The 27,347-nt window shown below is 41.8% G+C and overlaps 1 protein-coding gene across 3 annotated transcripts in view; it reads left to right on the forward strand.

The window, feature by feature from the left end:
* FOXP1 (forkhead box P1) overlaps positions 1-27,347 on the forward strand; it is a 376,939-nt gene that overhangs the window by 197,077 nt on the left and 152,515 nt on the right. For all 3 annotated transcript variants that reach the window (XM_041460973.1, XM_041460964.1, XM_041460982.1), the window contains one exon: positions 16,715-16,896. In XM_041460973.1, coding sequence (XP_041316907.1) covers positions 16,726-16,896 — 171 coding nt within the window. In that variant the 5' untranslated portion in view covers positions 16,715-16,725. The remainder of the gene's footprint in view (positions 1-16,714; positions 16,897-27,347) is intronic.

Genomic DNA, 27,347 nt, shown 5'->3' on the forward strand with positions numbered 1-27,347 from the left:
TTACAAAACAATCCGTCTTTTTATGTATTTAGCAAGTCTTGAAGTAACGGCTGCAAGAGATCCGTTTGTTGCTGCCCATGCTCCCCTCCCAATTATTGAAAATAGCTTTTGCACATCCTGATTTTGTGTGCTGAAATATTAAGTTTGTTATTTCATTTTTTTAAAGTCTTCAGTGGTTGCATGTTTGACATGGCTTTGTTATCCTAGATGTTATGTTATGATCTGGCACACAGGGCATTAATTCCTTTATCAGCTCTGTTTCCTTTACAGTTGTTCATTTAATTGAGCTCCTCTGTGTATTTTGCAAAACAAGATGCATTCATTATAACTTGCAGACCTGAGATAGTATTGTAACATGTTTCAGAAAAATAGCACTTTTGTAGATAGTTGTGGAAGTTGGGTGTTTGGTTTATTTTTCAGATGATGGGAGGAAGCAGTAGCAGAATTCTTGCATGCATAATCAGTCAGAACTTTCCAGAAGCTCTTTATTCAAGTTATTTTCTTTTAAAGCTGTGTTTACTCTAAGAATTCGGCTGAGGCAGTTGAAATATGTGGCTGCAGTGGGGAACAAAATACACTGTATGTTTTGTTACTCTCCTTGTTCTGCTTTGACTTGTGCAAACAGTTTTAATCCAAAGGAAGAGATCATACGGTCTGTGACTGTGGTATCGTACAATCCAGTTTAGGGTGCAAATTACCCTCTTATGGTACATCCTGACATTGAATAGTCTTGTCTGGAATAGGCTGTAAATAGAGTGTATCCTTCTCTTTCACAAGCCCTTGGAGCAGGAAGCCACATGCCTTAGCTCTACAGTGTTCAGGAGCCAGCACATCTGTGGGACCATGCACCTGCATGCGGCTGGAGATGTTCAGACAGTGTCTTCACAGTGCAGATTTTGAACATTAAACACTCATTTCTGGTTGCAAACGGCCTCCACATGCTGCCAGGGGTTCAGCACCAGAAAAGCCATTTCCTGGAGCACAGAGCAACTTCTGCCAAACTTGGCAGAGCTTGTGAAGGACCCTCCCAGCCCAGGGCTGAACAGCTGGTTCTGGAGAGGTCATGGGGCCACAGTGCTGTTTAATGGGAGGCTTTCTGTTGCATTGGCATCGTGCATGAAAAAGGAATGGGCAGCCACAGGAGTGCTCAGGATTGTTCACTGTTATTGGCCAAGGCAAGCTGGAGAGGCTCATGTGTCCTGCAAATCCTCTCTGCTGTTGCCTCTCCTTCTCCCAGCCATGGCTGATGGTGGATTGGAGGTGGGCATTGCTCTTTAGCCATGGGTGAATGCAGAAGAGGGATTAAGAACTTGGTTTCCTGCATCCTGACTCAAAAGTAGGCATATGTGCTTTTTTGGGGGAGTTAGAAACAAATTGGTTTCGACAGAGCTTTTTTAGGGAGTTTTCTCAGGCACAGGATGAAATTTTGAGGTGAAAAAAAAATCACGCTTCTTTTCCCGCTTCTCTATTGGGCCAGTGTGGAGAGGACCAACTGTATTTTTGGGTGCTTGGGATCCATGTGTGTGGCTGTTGAGGAACATGTGCTGCATGTACACATCTCCTGTACTGAAGTGTGATGGGGTGGAATCCTTGCTCTGGACCGAGACTGGAGCCGTTCCTGGGAAAGAAAACATGAAAAAAAAACTGGGGATGAAGGCACCTCTTCTGTCCTGCTTACTCTGTTCTGGCTGATGTGAACTGGCGTTTTGGGTGCTTGGATAGCGTGTGTGTGTTTGTGTGTTAGCTCACACACCAGTGTGCACAGACACATTTGGCTTCCCTGATGCGTTGTGCTGTCCTTGCTGTAATCTGAGAACCACAGCCCTTGGACAGGGCAAGGCAAAGAGTCCATCTGTGTTTCCACAAAAGCTTAGCTAAGTGCATTTTTTTATATTGTGTTATGGGCCTGATTCTTGCGGGGGGTTAGATGCTCTCCTTTGTGGATGCCCAGTGTTTTTGCAAGTCACCCTGCTCAGAAGCTGGTGGTTACAGGGATTTTTTTAAGGGGAAAAAGCATTTTTCCATTTGTTTCTTCATAGACTGAAACAGCTAAAGAGCCCTTGCTTAGTTTTCCACACACAAGGCACACACTGATGGGAGCATGAGAGGGACTACAGGTCTCGGAAGGCTTGAAGTGTGTGAAAACAAGGAGTCCTAATGAAAAGGGTTTTGCAATTTAATTGTAGTGGGTGTGCCTTTGTTTGTGCAAAGAAATGAAAGTGCTGGAGGCCGAAGTGCTTTCTTTATCCTCAGAATAGGGAGCAGTACAAACTTCCCTGGCCAGTTCTGCCGAGGTTCCTGAGACCTGCAAGTCCCTGCAGAGCTTTGGCTCCCTGCTCGCTGGGACCCCATCCCACAGATTTTGAGTCTTCAGCCATCCAGCCTCACAAGGCTCACCAGAAATACCATGTTTAGCATGAAGAACCTTTCTCAGGTTCCTGAGTGCCTTTCCTCTTAAGGTGTTTGTTCACCTCACAAGATTCACTGCATTTGGGAAGACCCTCGTGTCCTTTGTTTTGAGAGTCCTGACTTTCCCTCGGGATGGATCTGCACATCTCCATGTAGCCAGTCTCCTGCTTGTTCAAGGCACTGGGCTTGTTCCTCCTGCCCACTGCCTTATTAACCCCTTTGGAGTAGTCCATGAATCCCAGTCTGGTGCCAGGGGGCCAAATGCCCTGCTCCCTTCTGCATCAGCCTCCTGAGCTACCCCGTGCCCCACAGCAACACGATCCATTTTAAATAGATGCTGTTTGCAGCATCTTGGACTTGCTGTGCGAGGATGAGAAATGTTAACATAAATTCTTTAAATAACATCTAGTAGTGTTGAATGCACAGAATTATAAAACATTTTTATATTCTGAGACTCATTTGCATCTTCACATTAAAAACTGTGGTTTTCTTCTCAGGGAATGGTTGCAAGATCTGATTTGTTTTGAAATCAAAGCTAAATTTGTGTTCTTGCTTTCCTCTTTGCCCTTCATTTGACAAATTTTTCTTGTTCTATAAATACAGAATTGTAAACAAGGGCTAATCCTTAGCAACAACCTGGAAAGTTAACATTTCTCTCCAGCTCCTATTGTAATTAATTCAGACACTATGAATATGATGTGATTTACACATAATATTCCTAAGGCCAGGAGGTACTAATATCTTGTTAGAGAACTGAGGAAAAGAACATGCTTTTGTGTGTGCCATATAACATAATTGCACTGCATTTTCTTTCATGAGAAGATGTTTAAAGATGCTTTTTACTTTACATTTGAAAAATGAAAGGCTTCTGCTTCTGCATTTGGCTGAAATTGTCTTAAATGTGTTTTCCCTCCTGCAGCAGTCAACATTGTCAAAACATTTTGCGAAGTACATTTTAATATTATGGGTTAGGACCATCATTATATTAATTTAATTCTCTGTGTAGGTAAATTTGTAAGATGCTTCCACTTTGTCGTAAAAGTTTTTCACAGTAAACATCGTCTGTTTTCCCTGTGCAAAAAGGGAAGGGGATAATATAGTCAACAAAAGGATAAAATGCCTTGTGTGAAAATTGTAAAAGTTTAGCTTGAACAGTCTTTCTCTCATGGTCCATCCTTGTATTTTATTTAATTTTCATTTAATTTTGTTTTGTTCTGTTTATATTTGTTCAGGGAGTGTTTTTGTAGTGTTAATCTATGTAAGCCACATGCAGTTGAAAACTGCAACTCCCAAAAGGCTGTGATTAAAACATTATGAATGTGGCAAACCACAAATGCAAAAGGAAGTTTACATTTAGATTTTCTACATAAAAAATATTATATTCAAGTTTTGTAATACCTTGGTATCGTGGTCAGCATTGCCATAAAAATTCTGTGTTATAGGGAATGATACAATCTGTGAAGCATTTCCCATTATGTAGACACCATGTCTTTAAATTATAGCAATTTCTTAAGATTTTAAAGCAAAATGAGCTCTTAGAAGTGTGATTAATAGCAGGGAATGAGGCTAACACTGGGTCATCAGTGGCACTCCATTACAAAAAAGGTTGGACTAATAAAAGCATCCATCTATTTGACCAATAAAGCATTTGAATGATATGCTTATAGTTTTTATCATAGTGTAGTTACTTTGTACTGAATAAACTGTGATTTTACGTGCTGGAAAAGGAGCGTGGAACAGGCAGCGCGGCTGAGGTGAGAGCAGTTGTCTCAAGTAGGGAAATATCAGGACTTTTATGTGAAGCTTGATGTTTTCAGAAGCCTTCAGGTTGCAGTGTCTAAATTTTTGAAGCTGCTGTGAAATATCTAAATCCCCCGTGACCCGTGCCTGCCTGCCCACAGTCATTCGGTGAGGCTGGCCCTCGCTGTCCTGCAGGGAGGGGAGAAAGGAGAGTATTGTGTGTAATCATTAATTCAGAGTTAAAGTCCCCGGCAGCCCCAGACATCAGAAATACTCTGCTGCAGCACAGGAAATGGGGCAGCACTTCTGTTTTCCTGGTGTGCGGACGCCAACCCCGTCCTCGAGTCGCACCTTTCATCCTGCCTGCTATTATGCTGTCAACCTGATGTATTAAAAAATAGGCAGTTGCCTGAACAATACTGCATTTGGGTTTTATTTAAATACCTGTCTTATTAGTAGGTTGTACTGATTTCATGGTTTTGAACCTTTTTTTTTTCTTTTCTTTTTTTTTTTTTTTTTTTTTTCCTACAACAAAAGGCTAAACATTTTCTGAAAAAGAAAACGAAGGTTCTTGGCCAGCTGTGGTTGTCCAGGATTGTGCTGTGAAAAAAAGTAACAAATATTCTAAAACTTGTAAAAAAATGATGAGGGGGGAGGCTTCTGGCCATCATGCTGTTTGCACATGAAATGGCAAGGGAGGGGAGATTAGTGCCAGAGCCAGCTGTGACCTTGGATGCTTCATAGATTTGAGACTGGGATGATTTTCCTCAGTGCTTGGCGGTGGTGCTGGTGCTCATCAGAAGGTAGGGGTGAATCAGGGAGGGACAGTGGTGCAGCTGGGAGGAAAAAGGACCCGTGGTATAGCCCACAGCTACATCCACTAACCCCACCTGACTGGTGCAACATCCTAAAGGGCTTATTTTACATAGAAGAGGGATGAAGAGACCCATGGAGGTCCCATGCAGCGATTGTGTCAGGGCAGGAATGTAACCCAGAGCCCTGGATTAACCTCTACCATTAGGACCATCCATCTTCTCTCCCTGTGCTTCAGATCTTTCCTGAAATTCGTGTTCAGGATAGACAACTTAGAGAAACCTCCCTGGAGGAATGCTGCCATAGGAAATTTCATGAGTGTTACAGGGATGAGAGATGGGGAAGGAAAGGCTTTTGGAAGGTGGCAAACCCAGGGGATTTGGGTGTCCTGAGCACCTTGAGGACTAAAGTCACAAAACCTCGGGGCCAAGAGAGGGATGTTGAGTTGGGGGCAGTTGAGGTTTTGGTTGCTAAAACACATCCAAGGGGCTTCTGGGTTAAAAAAGAGGAGCTGGGGAGATCTACAAAGATCAGAGAATGGTGATGGGAGGTAGAGGCAAGGGAGCTGAGGGTGGAAAAGAGAAAGGAGGGGGAAGAGGGCTTAACCGTGGCTTCGTTGCTGCTGCAGGGCTCTGGCACGGCCATGGGGGTGTGTGTAAATGACTCGTGTCCATGGTTGTGTTGGGCTGGTTGGGCTGTGTCAAAAGCTGCTGTTTTGCTTGTTTGTTCTAGGAGTGAAATGAAAATTTTGTACCCCACCTTTTTTGCAGTTGTTGTTTTTCTGGGTTTTCAATTGTTGGTTTTTTTTTCTAATGCAAATGGATCTTTCACATCAGTGGTTTGGCCGGTAAATCTTGTTTTGTGAAACACTTTCAAGTGTTTTCAACTCCTTTCTTTCCCCTTTATCAGAACAGATGCACAGCTCTGTATTTTCCCCTGCTGCCTGTTGTCTTGAGGTTGCACAGCAAGACTGCAAAGGCTTTTTTGTTTGTTGTTGTTGAAGGGGAGGAAAAAACCCTCAATCCACAGAAGAGTTAACAGGATTTCACTTGATCTGCTCGTTTATGCAATGAGTAATGCGAGGTTGGTAACAGCAAATTGTTGTTTATAAGCAAACATGGCACTGTGTAAACAAGAAGGCCTGGTCCCCAACTGGTTTGATTTCATGGTGGTCAGCAGCTGATGCATGTAACGTACAACCTTTCTGCTTCTCGAAATGTCAGAAGAATGACTATTTGTTTGTCTTGAGTTCTTCCCAGCTGTTTACTCTGTAATGCATTTGCCTCAACCTTGATTCCCTAAGAGTGGCCCCTTTCTCCTCCCTACTCTGTTTACATTAGTCCTGCCCCGAGTGTCACCTATGAAATCTGTTGATTATTCCACCTGGTTAATGTTAAATTGCTCTTGCAAGATGATGTGTTTGTTCATAAACACAAATGCTGGGCCCCTTGTTTACTGTACCCATGGCAGCAATCAGTTATTAAACAAATATTGCTTTGTTTGCGGGTGTGAGCAGCAGTTTATCCTGCAAGGTCTGGAAAAAACCTTTAAATGCTGGGATTTTGATAAAGGAGAAAAAGGGGAGCTTGTCCCTGGAATGTGGCTGAAACTCACTTTGGTTTGCTTTGCTTATCTTTAACTTGGGTGAAGGGGCTAGAAAGATTAGCAAGTTGTTTGGTTTTTCCAAGAGATTTCCTTAGTGTAATGATATCTATCCAGTTGTTTGCTTTTTTCAGAAGGGAGAGAGCACTCCTGCAAGACGACTAGCACAGCGATAGACGGCTGATGGCTAGAAAATTCTGCATGGAGCAAACAAGGAGGTAGAAGGTCTAGGATAAAGGTATAGGGCTATGAATCAGGTAATCACCCCAAAAGTACGGCCTTGTGTTCTATGTCAGCATTTGGTCGGGGGCTTTTCGGTTTCTCTCTTCTCTCATGTTGGATTTTAATTGATGCATGTGCCCTCGATGGGGTTGGAAAAGGCAAAGCTTTCAGCTATACTTCTGAGGAGATCTGAGGAAAATCTGTTTTAGAAGCAGAGCCGTTTGAATGGAGAGAAAATACCAAATTTAAAAACGCGCTTTGTTGCTCCTCCTCCTGTGAGTGAGATGACGGAGCTGCTTTTCTTCTTTTTATAACTGGAAAACTGCATTTACATCTGCTAATTTCTCTGTGCTGCCTGTTTGTTCTTTGGTTTCTGGGAGTCCTAATTAGAGAGAGCCATCCTGGTAGTTGTTGCTTTTGGGTTGTTTTGAAAATGAGCAAGAAAAACTTGCTCACACCATCTTTGTTTTTCAAAATTACTGTTTGTTATTGTTTCTGAGTGGGGCTTGGATTTCAAATGCCAGGCAGGACCTGTTAGCACTAACAGTAAATGGCTAGGGCTTTTCACACAAAGGGAGTAAACCCTCTTTGAGTGACCTTGAGGAAGAAATGTTAACTCTTTCTGTGTGAAGGTGTTGTCTATTTCTGTATATCTGAATTCATTTGTTAAAATGTGAAGGGGTTGTCTGTTCCTTTCTATGTGAATTCATTTATTAAGATATCTTGGATACACATTCACGGAAAGGATAAAATGAAATAATTGTCCTCTTCGTCCCTTGGAAGAGAAAGCAAAAAATTATACATAAAAAAGTTATCTCCTGTATTTCCTAGTTTGCATCAGTGATCCAAACATACTGCTCCTTCGGGCTGCTCAGTGTCAGGGCTGGAGGGGAGCAGGAGGTACCTGAAGTGTGTAAGTGGACAAGCTGGTCATTAATTGACTCGTGTTACTGCCATGAATCAAACCTTTGCTACCTTGAATGAAGTGAAAATGGCATTGTGCAGAAATGTTAGAGTTGCACCTGGCTTTGAGGTGTTTTTTTTGGCTTCTGGAGGCTGCTAGAGAGTTCAGATATGCTTTAATGGAGATGTGCATGGAGGGTGGGAGTCTAATTCATCTACAGCCAGCACTTGGTACGAGGTTTCATGTTATCTTGTTGGAGCAGCGCTGCTGCTGTCTGGCACAAACTGACTGTATTTACTAAATGCAACTTTGGTCTTTTATTTGGTTGAACAGTCACCTGTTTTTCTGTGAGGCAGACTGCAAGAGTTTGTGATGCAAGCTCAGAGCAGTGTGCATGCAAACAAATAAGTCCTGGCTGTGAGAACAGCTCTGCAGTTTCTGTTCCTGTTCTGCACGGAGCGGCAGGGAGCCCCACACTGCTGTGATGCCTGGGCTGGGATGAGCAGGTGGGTACCTCCCCAGGGACACCGACCACGGGGACAGCACCGAGGGGACTCTGCACCTCACCATGCTGCACTGCTGACCTTCCTTCTGGAGGAGTCACTCCTCTGGTGCCAAGGTGCTCGTGTCCCTGTGGTAGCAGTCATGGATTCGCATGGTACAGTGAACTATGGCTTCTGGTTTGGCTTGGGGCTTTTCTTGGCCACTCGCCATTTCTTTTCTTCCAAATAAACTATGATCCTGGTGATGGTAAGGATGATTTCTGTCAAGCTCACGGCTGAAAGACAGCTCTCCCCAAGAGAGAGGAAGGAACCTCACTCTGCCGATGATGGTATGTAAATGATTACATCATATTTGCCAGTCACTTGGAAGTGGCCCAGCTCTAGAGCTTTTATGCATCTATGGCATGAGCTTCTTGCTAAATATGGATTTAATAGCTGTCAAGCTGAGAGGCATAGATTGAGATAGAGCTGGCTTTGCAAAAGGGGTGTATTTATCCAAGGTGAGACTGGGAGTAACTTCTGTGTGCATGTGTAAAATGAAGGGAGAATGCAAAAATCTAATTTGAGGAAAGTTGGATTGTTCATTGTCTGTCTAATGCTTTGGGTGTTACCTCATGGAAGGGAGTGAGACCTGTTGTATTCACAGCTTGGTATCTTTTAGTGCCCTGGTTTTTCATGGGGACCAATTCCAGCTCTTTTGAATAGTTCAAATGGCAAACTTTTTAATGTCTGTTTCAGTTAATTCTTTTTGGATTGCTCGATCTCTGTTCTTACTGGTCAGAAGAGACTTCCTGAGGGGTAACTGCCCGGACTGGTTCTCTGACAACTTAAATTGTGGTCAGAAACACCCTCAGCAGAAGAGACTTCCCGAGGGGTAACTGCCCGGACTGGTTCTCTGACAACTTAAGTTGTTTGACCATGATTTCACAATAAGTCAGTGTGGCACAAGTGGGATTAGGCTCCTGATTCCCCTTCCCTTCTCCTTACCGCAACAGTCTTAAGTTTCAGCTCCTACAGAGCATCAGTCAGCCTTTCACTGAGCTGCCTCCAAATGATTTCAGGTTGCTGTGGCCCTGATGATAACGCACTGTTGCTGGAAAGAAGGAACCCAGGCAGTGTGAGCCATGCACACCAACAGTGAAAGAGGTTGTGCCATTGCATATAGTTAAATAAGTTAAAAATTGTAGCAGTCTGCTTCTAGACAGGAGCTGCCATTCAGGAGATTTGAGGGTGGCAAGAGGACATAAATGCATAATAGATGGCAAAAAGCCAGGCTAGTGACCATGGTGACCCACAGGGAGGAGGCTGGGCAACCTGTGTTCTTCTGTTGGCAAAGTGTTGTACTCCACCAGTTTTGGAAAGCACGGGCTTTTCATTCACTGAATTTAGATACAGCTTCACATTTTCCTGCTCCTTGCTTTTACTTCTGTCTCCTTTCTATGGCTCTGCATCACCATGTAGCTCTACCCCAGCATCAGCAAGGCAGGGAGGGGGAGCAGCCCTGTGTAAAACAGGTGCCAGGGCTGTGGCCCACAGGGATGCTCCAGGAGCAGTGTGATTTGTTTCCCTTCCTGGGGAGGCCAGCACATCACCTCTGCCATGTGCTCAAGTTCCACTGGCCCAAGGCTTGGGATGAGTCCAGTCAAAGTGAGAGCATCAGGAGGCAGAGCCAACGATATGCTGAGGGTAATCCCATTTCTTCTGGACCCTTTATTTCCTAAGCGCTAAATGAAATTTCAGATTTTAGATATGTCTAGACATATACAGTGCACGATAAAGTTGATAATACATTAATCATTTTTAACAACAGGTAATATGCATAATTTATGGTGTTACAGTGCTATCTTTTTTGATATTTATGATGGATAATGCTCAGTTTTTGCCCTCATATTACTGCTTTAAATTATACCACAAGAAAATTAATGAGAAAGTAGATTTATGGCTTTCATTTGTTTGTCAATTCGGAAATTAATTGGGTGTTAATTTTAGCCGTCCCTCATCAGACCAGGTCTTTAGTATGTGTGCATTACTTTGCATTCATTGAAGCCTACCTCCCATTTACTGTGGGTCACTAGCTTTGCATACATTAAAATAGCCCTCAGGCTCATTCTCTTGATTACTTTTTGAACTGCCATGCATTAGAAAATTTACGCCTTTCTGTTATAATTATGAAAATTCTCTATTGGAAGGTGGTGCTTGCATAACAGCAAGTGTACAGTCTTGCTCGGCGATGTAAGATCATATAGCAAATCCCAATACGTTTTTGTTCTAATCCTAGAAAATAGCACTCTCGACAATCTTTGTTGTGCGAGTTTCATCCTTTGAAATTTCAAGGATCCATTTTAATGCATTGAATTACCTCTTTAAGCTGAGGAAATATCAAAGGATTTCACCTCGTCGCTGTCTCTTTGTTTCCTCTTTCCACACATCCCGTGCGCGTTCCTTCCCTTGCCTTGCTCCAGGTTTGCCTCTCCTCCTCCAAACCCCACTGTCAGACGTGACTCAGCATCACTTTTTAGGACAGCAAAGCCTGATTTGCTCTGTTTGCTACTATTTTGGTTGATTCCTAAAGATGATCCTTAATTGCACTTTGAATCCCCTTCTCCTTTCTCCTACTCCTGCACAATTCAGCAACCACCAGTAGTGTGTAGGCGAGTGGCCTTCGAAGGGGTAAGCATGAAGTTTTATCCAAAAAGTACCCTAATGTACTGACAGTTGATCTATAGTTAGTTAGTACATAATTATACCTAAAATACACCCTGTCAGCAGGATAAATGACGGCTACTGAAAACTCTAAAAGCATGACGGGTGTTCACCCATCTGCAATGACGAGAGCGGAGGGGTTTGTAAGTTGAGAAAGGCTGGTGAGTTCAGCATGATCTGATTTAGTTAAATCATGCCATATGTTGGGATAGCTCTCTCTAATAGTCGTGCTAACCACAAACACAGGCAAAGAGAAGTCATCTGGTCCACCTGGCTAGTTTGGACTTCCCTCCCCGGCGTTATTTCTGCGCTTAGCATGGTGGCAGCCCTTGAGCTGCTCATGTGAAGCTGGCTGATTCACAGTTAATTGTGACATGGTGTAATTTAGTAAATGAGCAGCTGAACATCTGTACGCCTTCCCCCACGGCACATCAAGCCTTACCTTACACAAGGCTTTTAATTTCCACTAGTGAATCCTTTTTCTTTTACTGAACTCATGGATAGTGGGATGGTGCTGCTTGCTGCCTCGCCAGCCTAGGCACAGGGTGTCAGCTGGAGGAGATGGGTGTTTTGGCATCAGCTGGGGGACATCAAAACATGTTCCTGGAAAAATTCACTACTGGTAGTGGGATGTGGAGCCTGGGGTGCTTTCTGTGGCAGGGTATTTGCTCCAAAGATACCAGGACTAAAAGACACCACCTGTGAGTGGGGCAGGGGTCTCCTGGGAGAGCTGTTGGGGTTCTCGTGTCGGATCACAGCAGTGCCAGGCTGGTGCTGCAGGGCGTTTGTCCCTGTGCTGTGGGGAGGCAGCAGCTTTGCTCCTGCTCTCCGTGTTCCTTGCTGGTCGCACTCCGGAGCGCGTTTCGTTTTCAAGAGGTAAAATCCTGTCTTTGCGGCGTTACGTTGTCGTGGAATTCTTCCAAACCGTGTTTGGGGTTTTTGGTTTTGTTTTGTTTTTAATAATTACACGGATAAATGCTCTAAAATTATTCCTGAGCCTGTTTTGGGGAGCTGTTTGTGACAAATAGGTAGAACTTTTATTTATAAACCGTGCACGTATGGATAGAATGTGTGCTGGAGAATTTTGGGCTAGATCGTGTGATTTGATCACTCACTTAAAACTGATTTTAGCATTGACTCTTCTGCCTATAAAAGTAGAAACACATTTTATAAATCTGTGTTGTGTTTAATTTACATGTCCTTTCATGGCTGGGCCAAGTTCTTTAAGGGCATTTATTCTGCTTCATATAAATAATTGATCAGCCAAGTTAATTTACTTCTGCCTGACTTGGTCAACCTTAATTAACTGCCCTGGAATAAAGACTGAACTTTTTGTTAGCTTAAAATCTTTCACAAATGTGGCAAAGAAGGTTTGTATTATGACAACATTTTTGCTCTAGCACTGATCCCAGGGGATATAAATGCCTAATGATCTTTATGTATGTATATGTATTTGTAAACACCTCCAAGTACTAACATCTGAAATATAATCATGGACCTCAAAGAAACTTTGAAACACACAGGCTACAATGTGAATCTGTAGTCCATGTTAAGTCTGGAAGCATATTTAAACAGGGATTTTAAGGGCAGAAGACCCCAGGGATGTTTTTTTAAAGGTGATGATATGCTTAAGGATATAGATTGGTGCTTATTGAGGAATCTTAAAAATGCCTCACCAGATGCCTCCGTGTATGGTGAACCATCTAGAGACATCTGAATATCAGTCCCTTAGTTTTTCAGACTTGGAGTGGGTCCTTATTCTGACAGGTGCTTCAGTCAGTAAATCCTCCCTCATGCTGACATTAAACAATGCTGCTTAGTCTTCAGAAACTATACTGGTAGCAGAATTGCAGCAGTGGCACACTTCAGCGCCCACCTCCTGCCTACTAATCTCCATGCTTAACCTTGCTCATCTTAATAGGCCAGTGGAGCTGAGATGTGTATCAGCAGCATCTGGTCTTGGCGCTGCTATGGACTTTATGGATGCCTTTTTAAAGCATTAGCAAAGAACTTTTTCAGAATTAGGATTCCTTTAGGTTCTTTTTTTTTTTTTTTTTTTTTTACCTCGAAACACCGACACTGGGGTAATCAGAAAGATTATTTTGATTCAGGCAAAGTTCACATCTGACCTATGCTTTCTCAAATTTGACCCTGTCCTTAAGAAATTAGTTGTCCCCTGCTTTTCTCCACGTAATCTGGAAGATGATTACCTCTTGTGCTCCTGTTGACAGTGTGCCTTCTTTAGATTTCGCTTCACTGAAATTTTGCTCCATTACCTTGAGCATAACATATTCACCAAAGAGATGGGCCCAGCTGTAGGGCTTTGACTTTGTGTTTGACTGTGCATCAAAGCTAGAAAAAGTTCTGTGCCGGTTAAAATGGGAATCTGAAGAAACTGATCACTCTTCTGAAATTTTTTAAACCAAACCTACATGAATTTAGAACAGTTCTTTAATTATGTGCTCCTTGATTTCAGGATAAAGTTTCACAAGCTGTTGTTGGTACTGCAGCATACCTTTGGCCCCTTCATAGGGGAAAAGCATCTTGTGTCCCCTTTAATAATTCAGAGTCATTCTGTATCCCTCATAACATGAAATGTCATGGAATTTTTCTCTATATAGAAAAAAGAAAAATACACTGGTAATAACCCACATATTTTAAGCGCTAAAAGGGCATTTTTCTTTGCAGAATTGATAAGAGAATCATTCTGCTTTCTAGAACAGATGAGATAGACATGGGCTCTTCTGCCATTAAATTTCTTAAGTCAGAACCAGGTTTCCTGCTTGTCATGGAAGTAGTTGTGGAGTATTATTATTTCTTATAATAAATCATTATGCATAGCAGCTTCTCCAGCGCTGTGTTGCTTGTATTCAGACCAGAATCACGGTTTGTGATACTTCACCTGGAGTTTCAGTTCAGTTCCCACAGAACCTAATTATGTTGCATAAAGTCAACCTTGCTTTGCATTTTTCTTTCACAATTTTGAATGACAAACTTCAGTAATAGGCTCCTGTAAGTTCATCTCCTCTGTGCTGGGAAGAGACAATTATCTCAGCCATCCTCGGTGTACGATCACCTCAGCTCATTTAGGTGTGCTCAAAAAGACAAATAATAATCATTCTTGCAGAAAGCTCTCACAGGTTGATTTTTCATGACATGACACTTAATGATCAAACCAAACTGTGATTATTCATGTCAACTCACATTTGACTTCAGTGATGAAATAAACAGTTTTATCTTTTTTTCCCCTTGAGATACCAGTTTTCTATCGGAGGTATTTTAACAAAGTGGTTTTGTTCTGTACAGGCATCTAGTTTAAGTTACATAGAAGTTACTACCTGTAAATTGGTGGGGTTTTTTTTTTAAAAATTGCTTAAAGATGTTCACTTCTGCTTTTAAAGTAATTTTTGAAAGTTTAAGCATGGTCCCTTAGCAAACTCTCATTTTCAGCTTAATTTCTTTGGTAGCTGCTGCCAGTTCTGCTGGGATCTGTAGGGTGGTCTCAACCAGTGGAGGGGCCATGGCCCCTGTGCACCTGAACTGGTAACTTGCTGGGTTTTTTCAAAAGGTAAAACAGAGCATGAAATTTGTCATGGTAAAGGTTCTCAAGAACTATGATCTTTTTCTAACCAAATACAATAAATAATCCATCTTTTTCTTAGTCCTATAGGTTAGAAAAATGGTTGCAATTTCTACTGTTTTTTCTTTCCAGGACCATTTTGCAGTCCTAGAGACAATAAATAATTTCTTGACCAGTTTGCTTGTGAATTATTTTCTGTGTCCTGGAGATATTTCGCTCAGAAGGGCAAGCCAACAAATCGTGATCAGGCAGTGATGGATCTGCTCCTCAGTGCTGCACATTCTTCTTGCTGCTGTCAGAGCTTTGCTTGGTGCTTCCTCTGACCCTACTGCTTGTTTATCCAGGTTCTTACTTCCCATTTGTTGCATCAGAGTGCTGGAAAATGAGATGTACTTCTTTACTGAGTTTAACCCTCTAACCCATTTTTTCCTGGTCATCATCATTGTCTTCATCTGCTGCTGGGGTAAATTAATGTAGTGCTCCATTTTCTCTAGTTGAGACCTGACTCCAAATTTGGGTGGAAGCAGAAAACAATGACATCAGTTCTTTCTTTTTGATTTGTCATGGGGTAAAAGAGGTAAATCCTTTTTTTTTAGCACTGTAGAATATAAAAATTGCTGGTAATTCTTTGAGTGACTTGGGAGCTGTGTGTGGATTCTCACTCCTGTGTCTTCTTCCAAAGCAACCTGTGCCTTGCAGTCGCTGCCTGGTGTGTAATGCAGCCTTGCCTGTTAGATGTAAACACTTATTTAGACCTTATCATGCTTATGGGCTTTCCTTACAGTGCTGAAAATGAAAAACACACCATACTTGGTGTCTATCAGAGCAGGATCATGTTAAAATCCAAAAGCATTTCCTAGTGGTGTTGGGAAAGCTGTAGGTTTGTTTAGATCTCTGGAGCTTTTACAGAGGAGTTGACAGAAGCTTTATAATGAGTCTCCAAGCCCTTTTGTCCCCTGGCATAATTTGAAGATTTCACAAAACAGATTGAAAGAAGTTTCCATAGACCAGCTGAAATGTATTTAAATGTAATCAGAACGTTTGAATCTATCCTGCTACCATCCATGTGCTTGGTTTACTGAATTCAGACGGGTTCTTCCTTGAAGATAAAACATCTTCCTTGGCTCACATGTCCATGTTGTTAGTGTGGGGCTGGCAGCATGTTTGGGACACTCACCTTGGCTTTCCATACCCATCTCCCCTGGGTGAGCAGAGAGGAGGGATGGGCTGGTGTAAGCCAGACAGGTTAATAGTATTTAAATCCTGGAAGCTGGGGCTTTGCAGGTAGAAATACTTTTAAAACAAGTCATCATAATATCTCCGAGGTAGTGGTTCGCAGTTGAAAACTGGCATATGTGCTTTGTGTGGGGAGTCTTGTGCACCAGCGCTGATGTTTGATCCTGAGGGTGTGTCAATCCCAGGGGTTCAGGGGTGAGGAGGTGGGTACTCATCCTCATCCTCATTGAAGGCTTGTGACCCACTGATAGGCTTGGTGAGCAGAGTGTGAAGCACCCAGGGACAGGCTGACACCAAGAGTCAGTAGAGAGGGCTGGCTGCAGGGAGCTGTGGCTGCTGAGATGATGTTTAGCCAAATAACACAGGAGGCTCCTCACTGTAATGCCATAAGAGCATCCAAATACATAGCCAAAAACTTGGCCAACAAGAGTAATTCTGTGAGAATTTGTAGCAGTTCTCCTGAAATGAAAAGTGATGATGGTTCAGCACATCCCAGATTAAGTCTAAATTGCTTCAGAATAATAAAAGGTGCTAATTTGGCACTATCGTGGTATGTACCAAAATAATGAATGCTCTGCTTCACCTCCATGCCCCTACACAGCATATATCACATTTTTGATATTGTCCATCATATGTTGCCAAGAATGACTCATCCGTTTCAAAGGAAAGCATCCAGATGTAACTAGAGAAATTTAATTATGGATTCTGTGTGTTCGTTCAAAAATATTTTTTTTTCTCTAAGGGAAAAAAGATGTTGAGCAAATAATACTATATTTAGAAGAGAACTAACTTACTAAAATTATAGCTGTACCAACGGATAAATAAACATAAACTAGTAGCATGAACCATTAATGAAAGATAAATCGTATGAAGGAAAATGACATATGTTTACAGTTTTGGCAGGATTTAAAACAGGGCATGTCTCCTTATATACAGCAACTGTTTTAACAGCTGCTTTTTTTTTTTTTTTTCTCCCCCCTCCCCTCCCCTAAATTATTTCAGGTTTTTGAGTCATGATGCAAGAATCTGGGACTGAGACAAAAAGTAACGGTTCAGCCATTCAGAATGGAGCGAGCGGTGGCAACCATTTACTAGAGTGCAGCCTGCGGGAAGTGAGATCAAACGGCGAGACACCTTCCGTTGAAATTGGGGCTGCAGATTTAGCACATCTCCAGCAACAGCAGGTACTGTAAGATGCATTACAAGTTTCCTACCTACAGGAAAAGCATGAAGCATTTAACCCCCCCACTCCCAAGCTCTTTGTACTTGCCAGGCAGAGGATGCTTTTAGGACTTGCCTGTGACATTCTGTGTGGTTTTTGCCCGTAGGGGATTGCAGTCAGTCGTTAGTGTAAAGGGAAACCTTGGACTTCTCTTCCGGGGCTCCTTTTTGTAATCATTCCCTGGAAACACCCAAAGATCAGGGCTTGCTTCCGTTGCCTGAATGTGTTGAGTCTGGTGGCAGCGATTGGGTGAACTGCTGTATACAAATAACTGGTTTCCAAAATATGTCACTGGGTGGAAAATACGCTAACGTTAAGTTTTGTTTTTGCAACAAATTTTAATAGAACCTAGCAACCTCTATCAACAGAATGTTTTCTATTAGTGAGGAAGGCTGCAGAGGTATCTGCTGCGCAAAACGTCAGAATAAATAAATAAATACATCCATGTCAGTGTTCCTCAACTCAGAAGAATCAGAACCAAATCGTGTGTTTTGCCTTGGTATTTTAATTAGTGTATTTTCTGGGAAGTGACCAAATTCACTAGTGTAAATTATCCGCATAATATGGTTTGGCTTTTTCTTTTCCCTGATAAAATTCTGAGGCCCTCTGAGGAAATTTTATACCAAAGTGCTGGGCATGTATCATTAATGTGTTTGGGAACAAAGGCTGCAGCAGAGCCATGGTGAATACACTCACGCCTAACCCTCACTTTCTCTAATGCAATAAGGATTCTTAAAACCTTTTAAATAAGCGATTGGCAGCTGGTTAAGACTCCCCTAAGTGTACAGTGATCTTTTTAGCAGGTTGTTGTGGAGAAGAAAAAACATGTGCTCAAAAACAAAGCAAAGTGAAGGCTTGAGGAGGAGCGGGGCACCCCATTTGCCAACCTAAGACAGAAAACTGCCATAATTAAACAAGTCAGAAAAATGGATGATACTAAATGCAAAGACTTTGGTTGTTTCAATCATTTCGTCCTACAGGTTTTTACTTGAAGTGAGAATACCATCAGTGAGAAAATCACAGCCATGCTGAATTCATTACTGCAGTAGTCACACAAAACCATGGATAAAATTTCAATAACTGCAGGCCACAGTTGAGTAAACAGTTGCACTGAAACTTAATTCCTGTTGACTTTTCCCTCATTCTTTGCCAGGGGCACATTCTGATTCGTAGTGCAAAGACAACAGGGGTTACAGCTTTGATTAATATAGGACAGTAGAAGAGGAGTAAAATATGTTCAACACAAAGGTCTCATCTTAAAAAAGGCTTAGTATCAAAATGAGTTAATTACACTGTGTTTTCCATAGGAGCACTATGGAATTTTCCAGTGAGGCTTTGTGCAGGGAGAAACAGGGAGGGGGGATCATGCAGACATGTGCACACCGGGGACCAGAATGGCTCAGACCTCTGCTCCTCCACCACGAACTAACCCTGTGCCAGGGCTTCTCCACAGCCATCCCGAGGCTGGTAGCCATCCCAAGAGCTCAGGATGTCTCAGATAATGTTGTCACCCCACATGTAATGGCTGGTGTCATTCAGCCACCCATTTGGTCAGCTGAGGAGTGGAACCCATTCATTCCCAGTCCTGCAGCCCTCCCCAAACAATGCCCGGCACAGACCCGAGTGTTCAGGGCTGGGGATGGGATTGCCAGGCTCAGGATTGCTTTCACACAGCTCTGATTTTAGCTTGGAGTTTATTTATCCTCTGCCAGTACAGTGAATGTGGTTGGGGATCTTGCTTTTCTCCAAGTTCTTCAAAGACCTTTATGTTCTGTGTTTGAATTCTGCTGTTAATTGGTTTTGATGACTAACTTCTCCATGGAGTTTATCTCTTATAAAGCAAGTTGATTGCAAAGTTTAAAACAGTTATTAAATAAAAAAAACGACCAACAAACCCAATCCTGATAACAATAAGAGGGTAATCAGAGCTAGTATAAAAATATCAACCTTGGTGTTTGGAAAACATTTTTAAACGCTGAAAAGAAGAAAACCCCGTTGTTTTCAGACAGCTAATGCAAGCATTTACAGATACACATACAACATGGAGCATAATGTTTAGATGTTTCTCCGTATACAACATATGCTCTCAGGTCACTTAACAGAATGCGTTCTACAAAACACTCCTTCAATACAAATGAATGAGTTCTGAATTAAACAGCTATTTCTTAAGAGCATTTCATTCAAATCTTTTCATTTTGCCACCTGGCACTTGTTTTGTCTGGGAAAAAAAAAATCAGTGGTGGGTAGTTTGAGCTTTGCTGCTGTGGTTAGTTGTGTGTTCCTGTGATGAGTGTGGCAGAACAGTGAAACCTGCATGTACAATGGCTTGTGAAAGCATCTGTGCTGAATTTAGGGTCACATTTTTGGTGACATTTATGAATTGATTAGGACTAATAGCTTTGTTAGTATGAGAGAGGAAAACAGAAATACTTGAGGGGTTTTTTAGGAAGTTTTAATGGGTTTGTAGACTTGTAAATATTTTACCATGGAAAAATATGGAGCACCACAGATGTTCATGTGTTTGCAGGAGAAGTGTATGGTGTGATCACTCTTGCTGTGAGTACAGGGAGGACTTGTAGGACAAGTTTTATGCTTCCCATGTCATGTTAGGGTGATTCTGCCATGCAAGGAGACAGAGAGTGATGTGATGCTCAATTATTTTAGCATTAGCAATCCCATAAAATGTACTGTTAAGCTGGGAGTAGCAAATGTGGGGATGAGTTCTGCTATTTATAATAAAGCCAAGTAACTCCAACTGATGTTTATGTTGGTGAAGTAAGAAAGGCAAAGCAATGCAAGTGACTCTTCAGGGACACTATGTCTGTGGAAGAGTTGGGTAAAAGTGGAAATGCATATAGAAGTCACCCTCAGAACCAAAGTATAAGGGAAAGAGAACGTTTTCTCATATTTTGGCACCTGCTGGGGGTGGGAGAGGTGGCCTTCCCACTGCTGCTGACTCCATGGGTGCCAGAGGTCAGCATCTCATGGCAGTGATTGTCAGGATGTGGTGGAATGGGCAGAGGTTTGGTGACCTGCTTATAAAGTCTGGGGCATGGATGAAGGTTACCTGGATCATTGTACTTCCTAAAGAGAGGAAGCTGGGGTTTGGTGTGGGGTCAGGTAGTGGGGCTCAGGAGCTTTGTCCCGGAATGCCTACGGAGGCAGCACCAAGAGGCAGAACAGAAAACCTGGGAACAAAGTACCAGGCAGAGTCTGGCAACATCTCTTGGCTCTGAGGCATCATGAAAAACATCTGGGAGGTGCAGAATGGGTGTTGGAGTGACCCACAAGCTGAAGGTCAGGCTGGGTGAGGGAAGCTTGGGCAGAAGGGATGTAATGATGGGGTGACTCCTGCCTACCAAGCAGTAATAAATAAAGACTCATAGGGACAAACTGCCTTTTAATGTTCATGATCACAGCTGTAGTTGCTTCAGTGGTTTCTGACATCTACTCAAATAGAAGGTTTGATGCCTCAGTCCTAGACACTTCTTTTTTATTTTTTTTAAAGCTTATAAAATAAATATTATTTATTGCATTTTATTTTTATCCTCAGGACTATTCATTAAAGTGTTCTTCACGTTATTAGCAGTGAAACAAGACTATGAATTGAACAAAGAGAATGATTACAAAGTTGAATCCTGATGCATAGCAGCAAGACACCAAGTGCTGTGTTGCACAGTGGCAGAAATACAAACCTCTCCACATCAATAGCCGGATCCACTTTGATACCGTAACTTCAAGTACTGCCCCACGAGTATAAAACTCAGTATCTTTGTCTAATCCAGAAAGCTTTTGAACTTTGAGGAGGTATGACTTTAATAGTAATTTGTTGACAGATTAGCTGCAGAGATTGCAAAGGGTTTATTTTGCAGAACTGGCAGGCTCCTATCAGTGTTCTCTTAAGGAAAAAAACACACACTGCTGTTTTGCAATTGCTTGCATTTATTGACAAGCTGCGCTGAGCAGGCAGAATCGGAATGTTTGGATAATGTAAACCTATAGCTTGTCTGATGGAGTGTAGTGTACTTTTAGGTAGTGCATAGATTGCTTGATAAAAAGGGTTACAAGGTGGCCGTGTTTATGACAAACTGGAATAGAAATACAAACGCAACTGGTATGTGGAGAAAGGAGGAGGAGGTTTATGTAAAGAATTGTGGGGAAGTTTCTTTTCCTCACTTCGTCTTTGAGCTGTACTATACTGTAATTATGAAGTGTCACTTCAAGCTTTCTGAAGAATTTAGATAAATACTAGTTTTGCCATGTGTCCACCAAGTAAGGAAAGAAGGGGGTTTTCCTGTTCTATCCTGTTTGGTGCTTTTATTCCAGTAAATGTCTCCAAGTGAAAAATACAATTCTGTTCATATATAAAAGAAGGCCTGATAGACCTAAGAAATTTGGACTAGATTCTGGTCTGTGCCCAAATCAGTGCCTGCAGTTGGGCTGTTCGTGGTGTCCGTGTGAAGATGCCATAGCTGGGCCCTTTGGCAGAGGTTGTTTCATGAAATGTTGAGATGTGAAGTGTTAGATTGAGGGAATCGAACTCCAGAGGGAATAGGGGTTCTTCAGATTTTGTTCATGTTCAAAGACAAGGAAAATGTACAAGAAATGGGGGATTTGGTATATTGTTGAGAGGCTGTTTTAATTGGGCAGATCAAAAAGAAAATTTGACTAGAAAGGAATCTGAATATATTGCAGTGTAAATGAAAGAAATGCCTTTTTTTTTTTTTTTTGAATTGGTGAGTTTCATGTTTTTTTGCAAATCTGTGAGGAGAGGTTTTAGACCACATCAGGAGTTTTACAGTCCCATTGATCATGATGTGGACTTATCTCTGTACAGCAAAACTGCTAAATTAGATCCAAGATAAAGTCTTTGTTTCATATTGACATAACTGGGTTAGACCAAAATTGTTTGTTAGACTTTAAGGGAGCGTCCGTGTTGAGTCATTTTGTCCAAAGAGACATAAAGCCTCATTATTAAACTGCTGTTGCTATTGAAGGAGCCATTTGAAAGTATAGATTAAACTCCATGCAGGCTATTGGATTGTGTCTGATTTTGTATTGTAGTGCCTTCGTAATTGAAGATTACAACATGGTGAAAAGATGGCTGCATTTGTAGAGCTTCTGCTGTTTCATCAGAGATTGTGAAAAACAACTTTATGCTTCCAGTAACTTTGTGTTTTTTAACATTCAGACTTTTCCCCCAAGTTCTGCCATCTCCCAGCATTGAACGGAAGGTGACATGATGTCTTTTTAGTCATTCAAATCTAATAACTTTTAATCTGAAGGTTAAGTAGTGAGATATAAACTAAGAGACGATAATATCAATTTTATGTTCACTGAAGGGCACAATATACCTCTTTCTAGTAGAGGGAAAATTGTGCGTAAAATGTCTTTTGCTTTTCAATGGAAAAGCTGTGGCTCTGAGAGCTGAGGAATGAAGCAGTGCTGGAAAAATTAAATAAGTTTTAACATAGGCTGGCTACCTTGCCTGGGTTTTGGAATCAATGATTTTTTTCCTTAATAATTCAATTTTTAGATCAGTTGTCAATGAACCATGCTGAGAACATTCATGCAGCATTCTCTATCCTCACTATTGCTAATGTCTTTGTTATAACTACTTATTGACACCAACAAGCCCTAAATTTTCTCTAACTGTTGAAGGGTAAGGGGAAACTATTGCTTAGTTGCACTTGCTGAGATTATTGTTTTCTCTTTGTCTTAGTTTTGTTTTATTTTGCTTCTGAGGTCTTTGATAAATAACTGCATAAACTTGAGTCCTCAGAGGACCTTGACATTGGCACCCAGAGCTCTGATGTTGTGTGTGCAGGTACAAGCATGGACATGCAGATGCTGGGTCATTAGACATGTAGTCACCTGGGTTATGTGCACATCCAAATCCAGAAAGTCCTCTGTAGGCTGTCCATGTCTATTTCTGTATTTATTTATTGTTTTACAATAGCTGCTTTTACTTCACCTGGTAAATTAGGATCAGGCAGTAATCGTTTAGGTTTCTGTGGGCTCTTTGAAGGGATGGAGCTTCTGAAATGTGTGTGTTGGGTTGATTTTTAGCCTTGCATCTCTGTGAAAATTCAGCAGTGGTGTGTTTGTTCCCAGCTGTTTTCGTAGGTGTGCACTCTCCCCTTATATTTGCTTATGCTTACTCATAAGCAGTAAAGTTCCACAGTCAGGAGTGCTGTTTAGGGAAAGTCTGCAAAGGAATGCTTTAAAGCTGTTAGCCAGCACGTGTATACACTGCAAAAGGCTTCCAGCAAGCATCAGATATGAATTAAAAGTCTGTTTCAAGTGATTGATGTTATTCAGATTATTAAAGACTGTTCCTCCTCCACTGATCTTCATACTTTAAGGGTTGTTTTATAAGTGGTGCAACCACTTATTTGTAGCAAATATATATATATATATAAAACTGGTAGTGTGCCTATGAAGGTGTAAAGCAGTCTTTAATTCACAGGGAACTGCTCCTCATTGTGGCTTTTAACGCTGCAAGATGCTTAAGCATGTGCCTAAATGTAAGTGCATGACTGGTCTGATTAAGGTCACTGCTACGTCTCATGCCTGTAAAATTAGGAATGTGCTTAAGTACCCTGCTGAATTAAGGCTTAAGTAATTTCACAGTAATAAGAAGTTGCATGGATTGCTGATATTTTAGAACTAATTTAACTTTATTTGGAGACACGCTGCATGTAGGGAGATTGTTTGGCAGTGCCTGAGGAGCAGCAGTGGAATTGCAGCTGTTTTCAGTAGCGTAGACCCTGATTTCAGTGGAGTTTTTTCTGACTTAAAAACATTTAAATAAAAACAGAATCAAATGCCATGGTTTCCTGCATTATGTTCAGGGGAGCTCCATTGGGTATCTCAGCAAGTGAGAAGAATGTTAACAGTACTGTTGTAATTTATAACAGTGATGTTGTAAATAAAGATTGGGATATGAAGTAAAAATGCAGAAGTTGTGAATGCTCTTCATGAGTTTATTTAACTGCATAGCACCCCATTAATTAAAAAAAAATTAACAGAAGGTATCTTCTGGAGGCTTAGTGTAAACAGTGACATTATATAATGACAGTTTTGTAGGATAGTGTTGCTTGTTTTGTTGCTGCATTCTGTATTTTGTTAGCCGTGCTCCCCACATTTTCAAAACATAAACTATATTTGCAACCTGTTTTAAATAGTGCAAATATATCTCTTTTTCCCCTATAAAAGCTACAGATTGTGTCTGTGGAGTGTATAGTCTCAGACATCCCTGAAGCCTGGGGCAAGTGCCAGGTTTATTACAAGTTGGGCTTTTCAATTTATTTTGAATCATATTTCTTCTTTTTCTTTTATGGGTTTTTGTTTGCTTTTTGTTTTGTTTTGGTTTTTTTTCCCTTTTTTTTTTTTTTTCAGGCTACTGAAAGTAGGGCTGATGAAGTGAAGGTTGAGGAGAGTTGGGCTATTTAATCTCTCTGACAATGTGTTGTAAAACTCATCAGTGTAGTTCTCCCCTTTGCCCCTAGCTCTCAGAGCGTGTTCCCAGGCAAACCAAAGAGAAGGATGCAAGAAATGGATATAATTCCTTGTGTTCTGTGTGCTGACCTAATACTGGTTCTCATTTAATGACCACAGGATTGAGTACTGGGATGGTTACAGACAGAAACATCGCTGGGCATGCAGCTGCATGCCTAGAGATGGGTCATTTCTGCTTGGTAGAGCACTGCAGTTCCAAGTTTAGGTGACCTCTTTTGATCAAGCTTCAAGGCTGAACTAATTCTTATATGCACTTTAGGGGCCTTCTTACCTTATGAAATAGAATAAGCAAGTTTTTTGAAAGGCTTTAGTTCCTTTCTAGCAAGAGGCATCGTTATCGAGGGGCACACCACAAATGTTTCAAATTTGGAGATGCAGAGCAAGGTCACAGTTTGCCTCCAGAATCTGAAGTAATCAGGATTTTATTTCAGATAAAACCTCTGGGGCTGATACTTAGAAAACACAACTTTTAACTGGCATTACGCAATTTGCTATGGGTCGCTTAGCCAAATATTTGTGTATGGGTCTTTTTTCTCTCTTTTTTTTTTTTTTTTTTTTTTTTTTTTTAAGACTTTCCAAAGTTCAGGTGGGATTTCAGGCTTTAACAAACTCTACCTGGAAATTAAGGGAGGCGGGGGGGGAAAATCTAGTCTATTTGAGCTAGAGTGATCACAAGCTGAAAGAATGTGGTTGCTGTTGGCATGCTCAAATCAAGTTTTCCTTAAATTTTCCTTGTTATTATCACCGATACTGAAAAATGTCTGCCAGGAAAGAACTGCAACACCAGTGAAATGTTGTAAGACCACTGACTGTCTGACATTCTTGCTTTTTTTCTCCTTTTTCCAGTAATCAGTGAGATACGTGCAGAAACAGGGTAAGGTCCCTAGCTGTTCCCAAGGACTGTGTGGGCAGAGGGTGGATCTTCCCTAGTACCTTCTGGCATCCTGAATCAGCAGCAGCCCCACAACTCTGAGAGGATTTGGCTCCTCTCTCACGGATGAAGCTGGAGCATTTGTGTTCTTAAACCATCACCGTTTTGTATTTCTGTTTCCACATAATTAAGTGATTCACTGAAGGAGAAAGGTCAGGCAGGCACAGGGAAGGAGAATGGAACTTGTTAGAAGTAGTGGGGCCCAGCATCTTGCTGCAAAAATTAGAAACAAGATGGAACATAGTTTTTCTCATGGATAAGAAAACATTTGGAGTGCTCGGATCCTCCCAGTCCAGTCTCAGCAGTCTCCAGGAGAATTCTTCTGGCCTCTGCTTATAAGAAACTTGATCTGCAGATGAGCTCACCTAGGAATAGCTCTGGTTTTGGGGAGAGTGGCTGCAGTTTATCTTGACTTTGTTGTGTTGCATTGCATACCTGCTCTCCTATGTCATCCCTCTTCTTCAGGCTCAGAGCAGGATGGACAGGTGTGTGTGTGGAAAGCAACTGCTCTGAATTTTGTTGGAAAGCTAAAGTTGAAAGCATCCAGTGTGCTGAGTGTGCAGGTGTGGGAGCTCTGTGTTTGGGACAGGGGTGCTCTGTGTCTGGTAGAACCCCCAAAGTCTCTCCTCTGGACCAGCTGGCTGTGGCATTCACTTGTAGCTGTAGGTAAAGTGCTTTCTGTAAGGTCACAGAGAGGGTTTGGTACAGCTAAACCTCCCCAGTGCTTTATTTTAGTGCCTGTTCTTCTCTCTCAATAGCTGTGCTGGTTTCTTCATCACAGACATGGTATTTGGGTAGCAAAAGCAGTTCTTTTGTTCAGGGAAAAACAGTCTCCTTCTTTGCCTTCCCATGGCTGTAATGCTCTGTTACAGATCTGAAAGAAAACCCTCCAAGTCAATAAACAACAAAAAGCAGACTTATCTTTTATAGTGTTCTTGAAACAAATGTAAGGTTATAACACTAAAGCAGGTTTTATTAAATCTAGGCGTGAATCCATATTGAAGAAATAATCCACTGCTTCTTTTCTGCTTCTTGTCTTTTTAATTAGCGCTGGCAATGGGATTGTTAGCTTTTAAGATATGGTAAATATGAGCCTATTAATATTATTGAATATAATACTCAAGAAGGAGCAGGGAATGCTGGTAACTGTAGCTGTTTTATGGAGGAGCTAAAAGTGGGCTCTTTGCTGTTCCACACATCTTCCTTTATGACTACTGGGGTGAAGCCCATATTGGCAGCCCTTCCCCAGGTCCCTGGAGCAGCTGTTCCAGGAGCAGCCATCCCAGCAGGTGGTGTGGGACTCCTGTCCCTTAGTTCAGTCTGGCAGGATAGGTCTCAGCCCCTTTTCACAACACAGTGAGTGTTCAGAGTTTAAAATAGTTCTGACTCCTTTTCCTCGAGAAATGATTCACCAGTTCCTCCGATTAATGCTTTTTGAAGTGTTTTACTGTTGGTTTCAGTCTCTTAACTTGGGCAAGGACTGGATTATAAGGGTTTAACAGTGATTAGCTCTGTTTACAGTATTTTTTTCTTGCTCTGAAAGGTACGGTATTTGCTTTGCTGAGGGGTTTTATTTTGCAGAGTTTCTGTTGACCACCTGCTTTTTTTCATAATTGGTTGCAAGGACAATTGCTAGGCATAATAAATAAAAGATATGGCCTTCCAAGGCTGTGTCATAGGGACTGTATGTCAAAGATTCATAAACTGTGAGCAAAAATATGTGCCTCTCCCTGGGGGCAGAGAAGCGCGTGCCGTGTTCACGTTTGGGGATCCTTCCAAGGTCATGGAGGTAGGAACTTCTCCAGTGCTGGCTGATGGCCTGGCTGGGCTGCAGCCACGCTCAGGATAGGGCAGCCCCCCAGCCCAGGTTTGCTGTGAACTCCTCTCTGGTGTTAACGTTTCTCTTTGTGGGTTTTGGAAAAATAGACTTTTTTCCCTCCGGTCTTTCCATGTGGACCAAA

The sequence above is a fragment of the Pyrgilauda ruficollis genome, unplaced genomic scaffold (assembly GCF_017590135.1).
Source record: "Pyrgilauda ruficollis isolate IOZ18807 unplaced genomic scaffold, ASM1759013v1 scaffold10, whole genome shotgun sequence".
Taxonomy (NCBI): domain Eukaryota; kingdom Metazoa; phylum Chordata; class Aves; order Passeriformes; family Passeridae; genus Pyrgilauda; species Pyrgilauda ruficollis.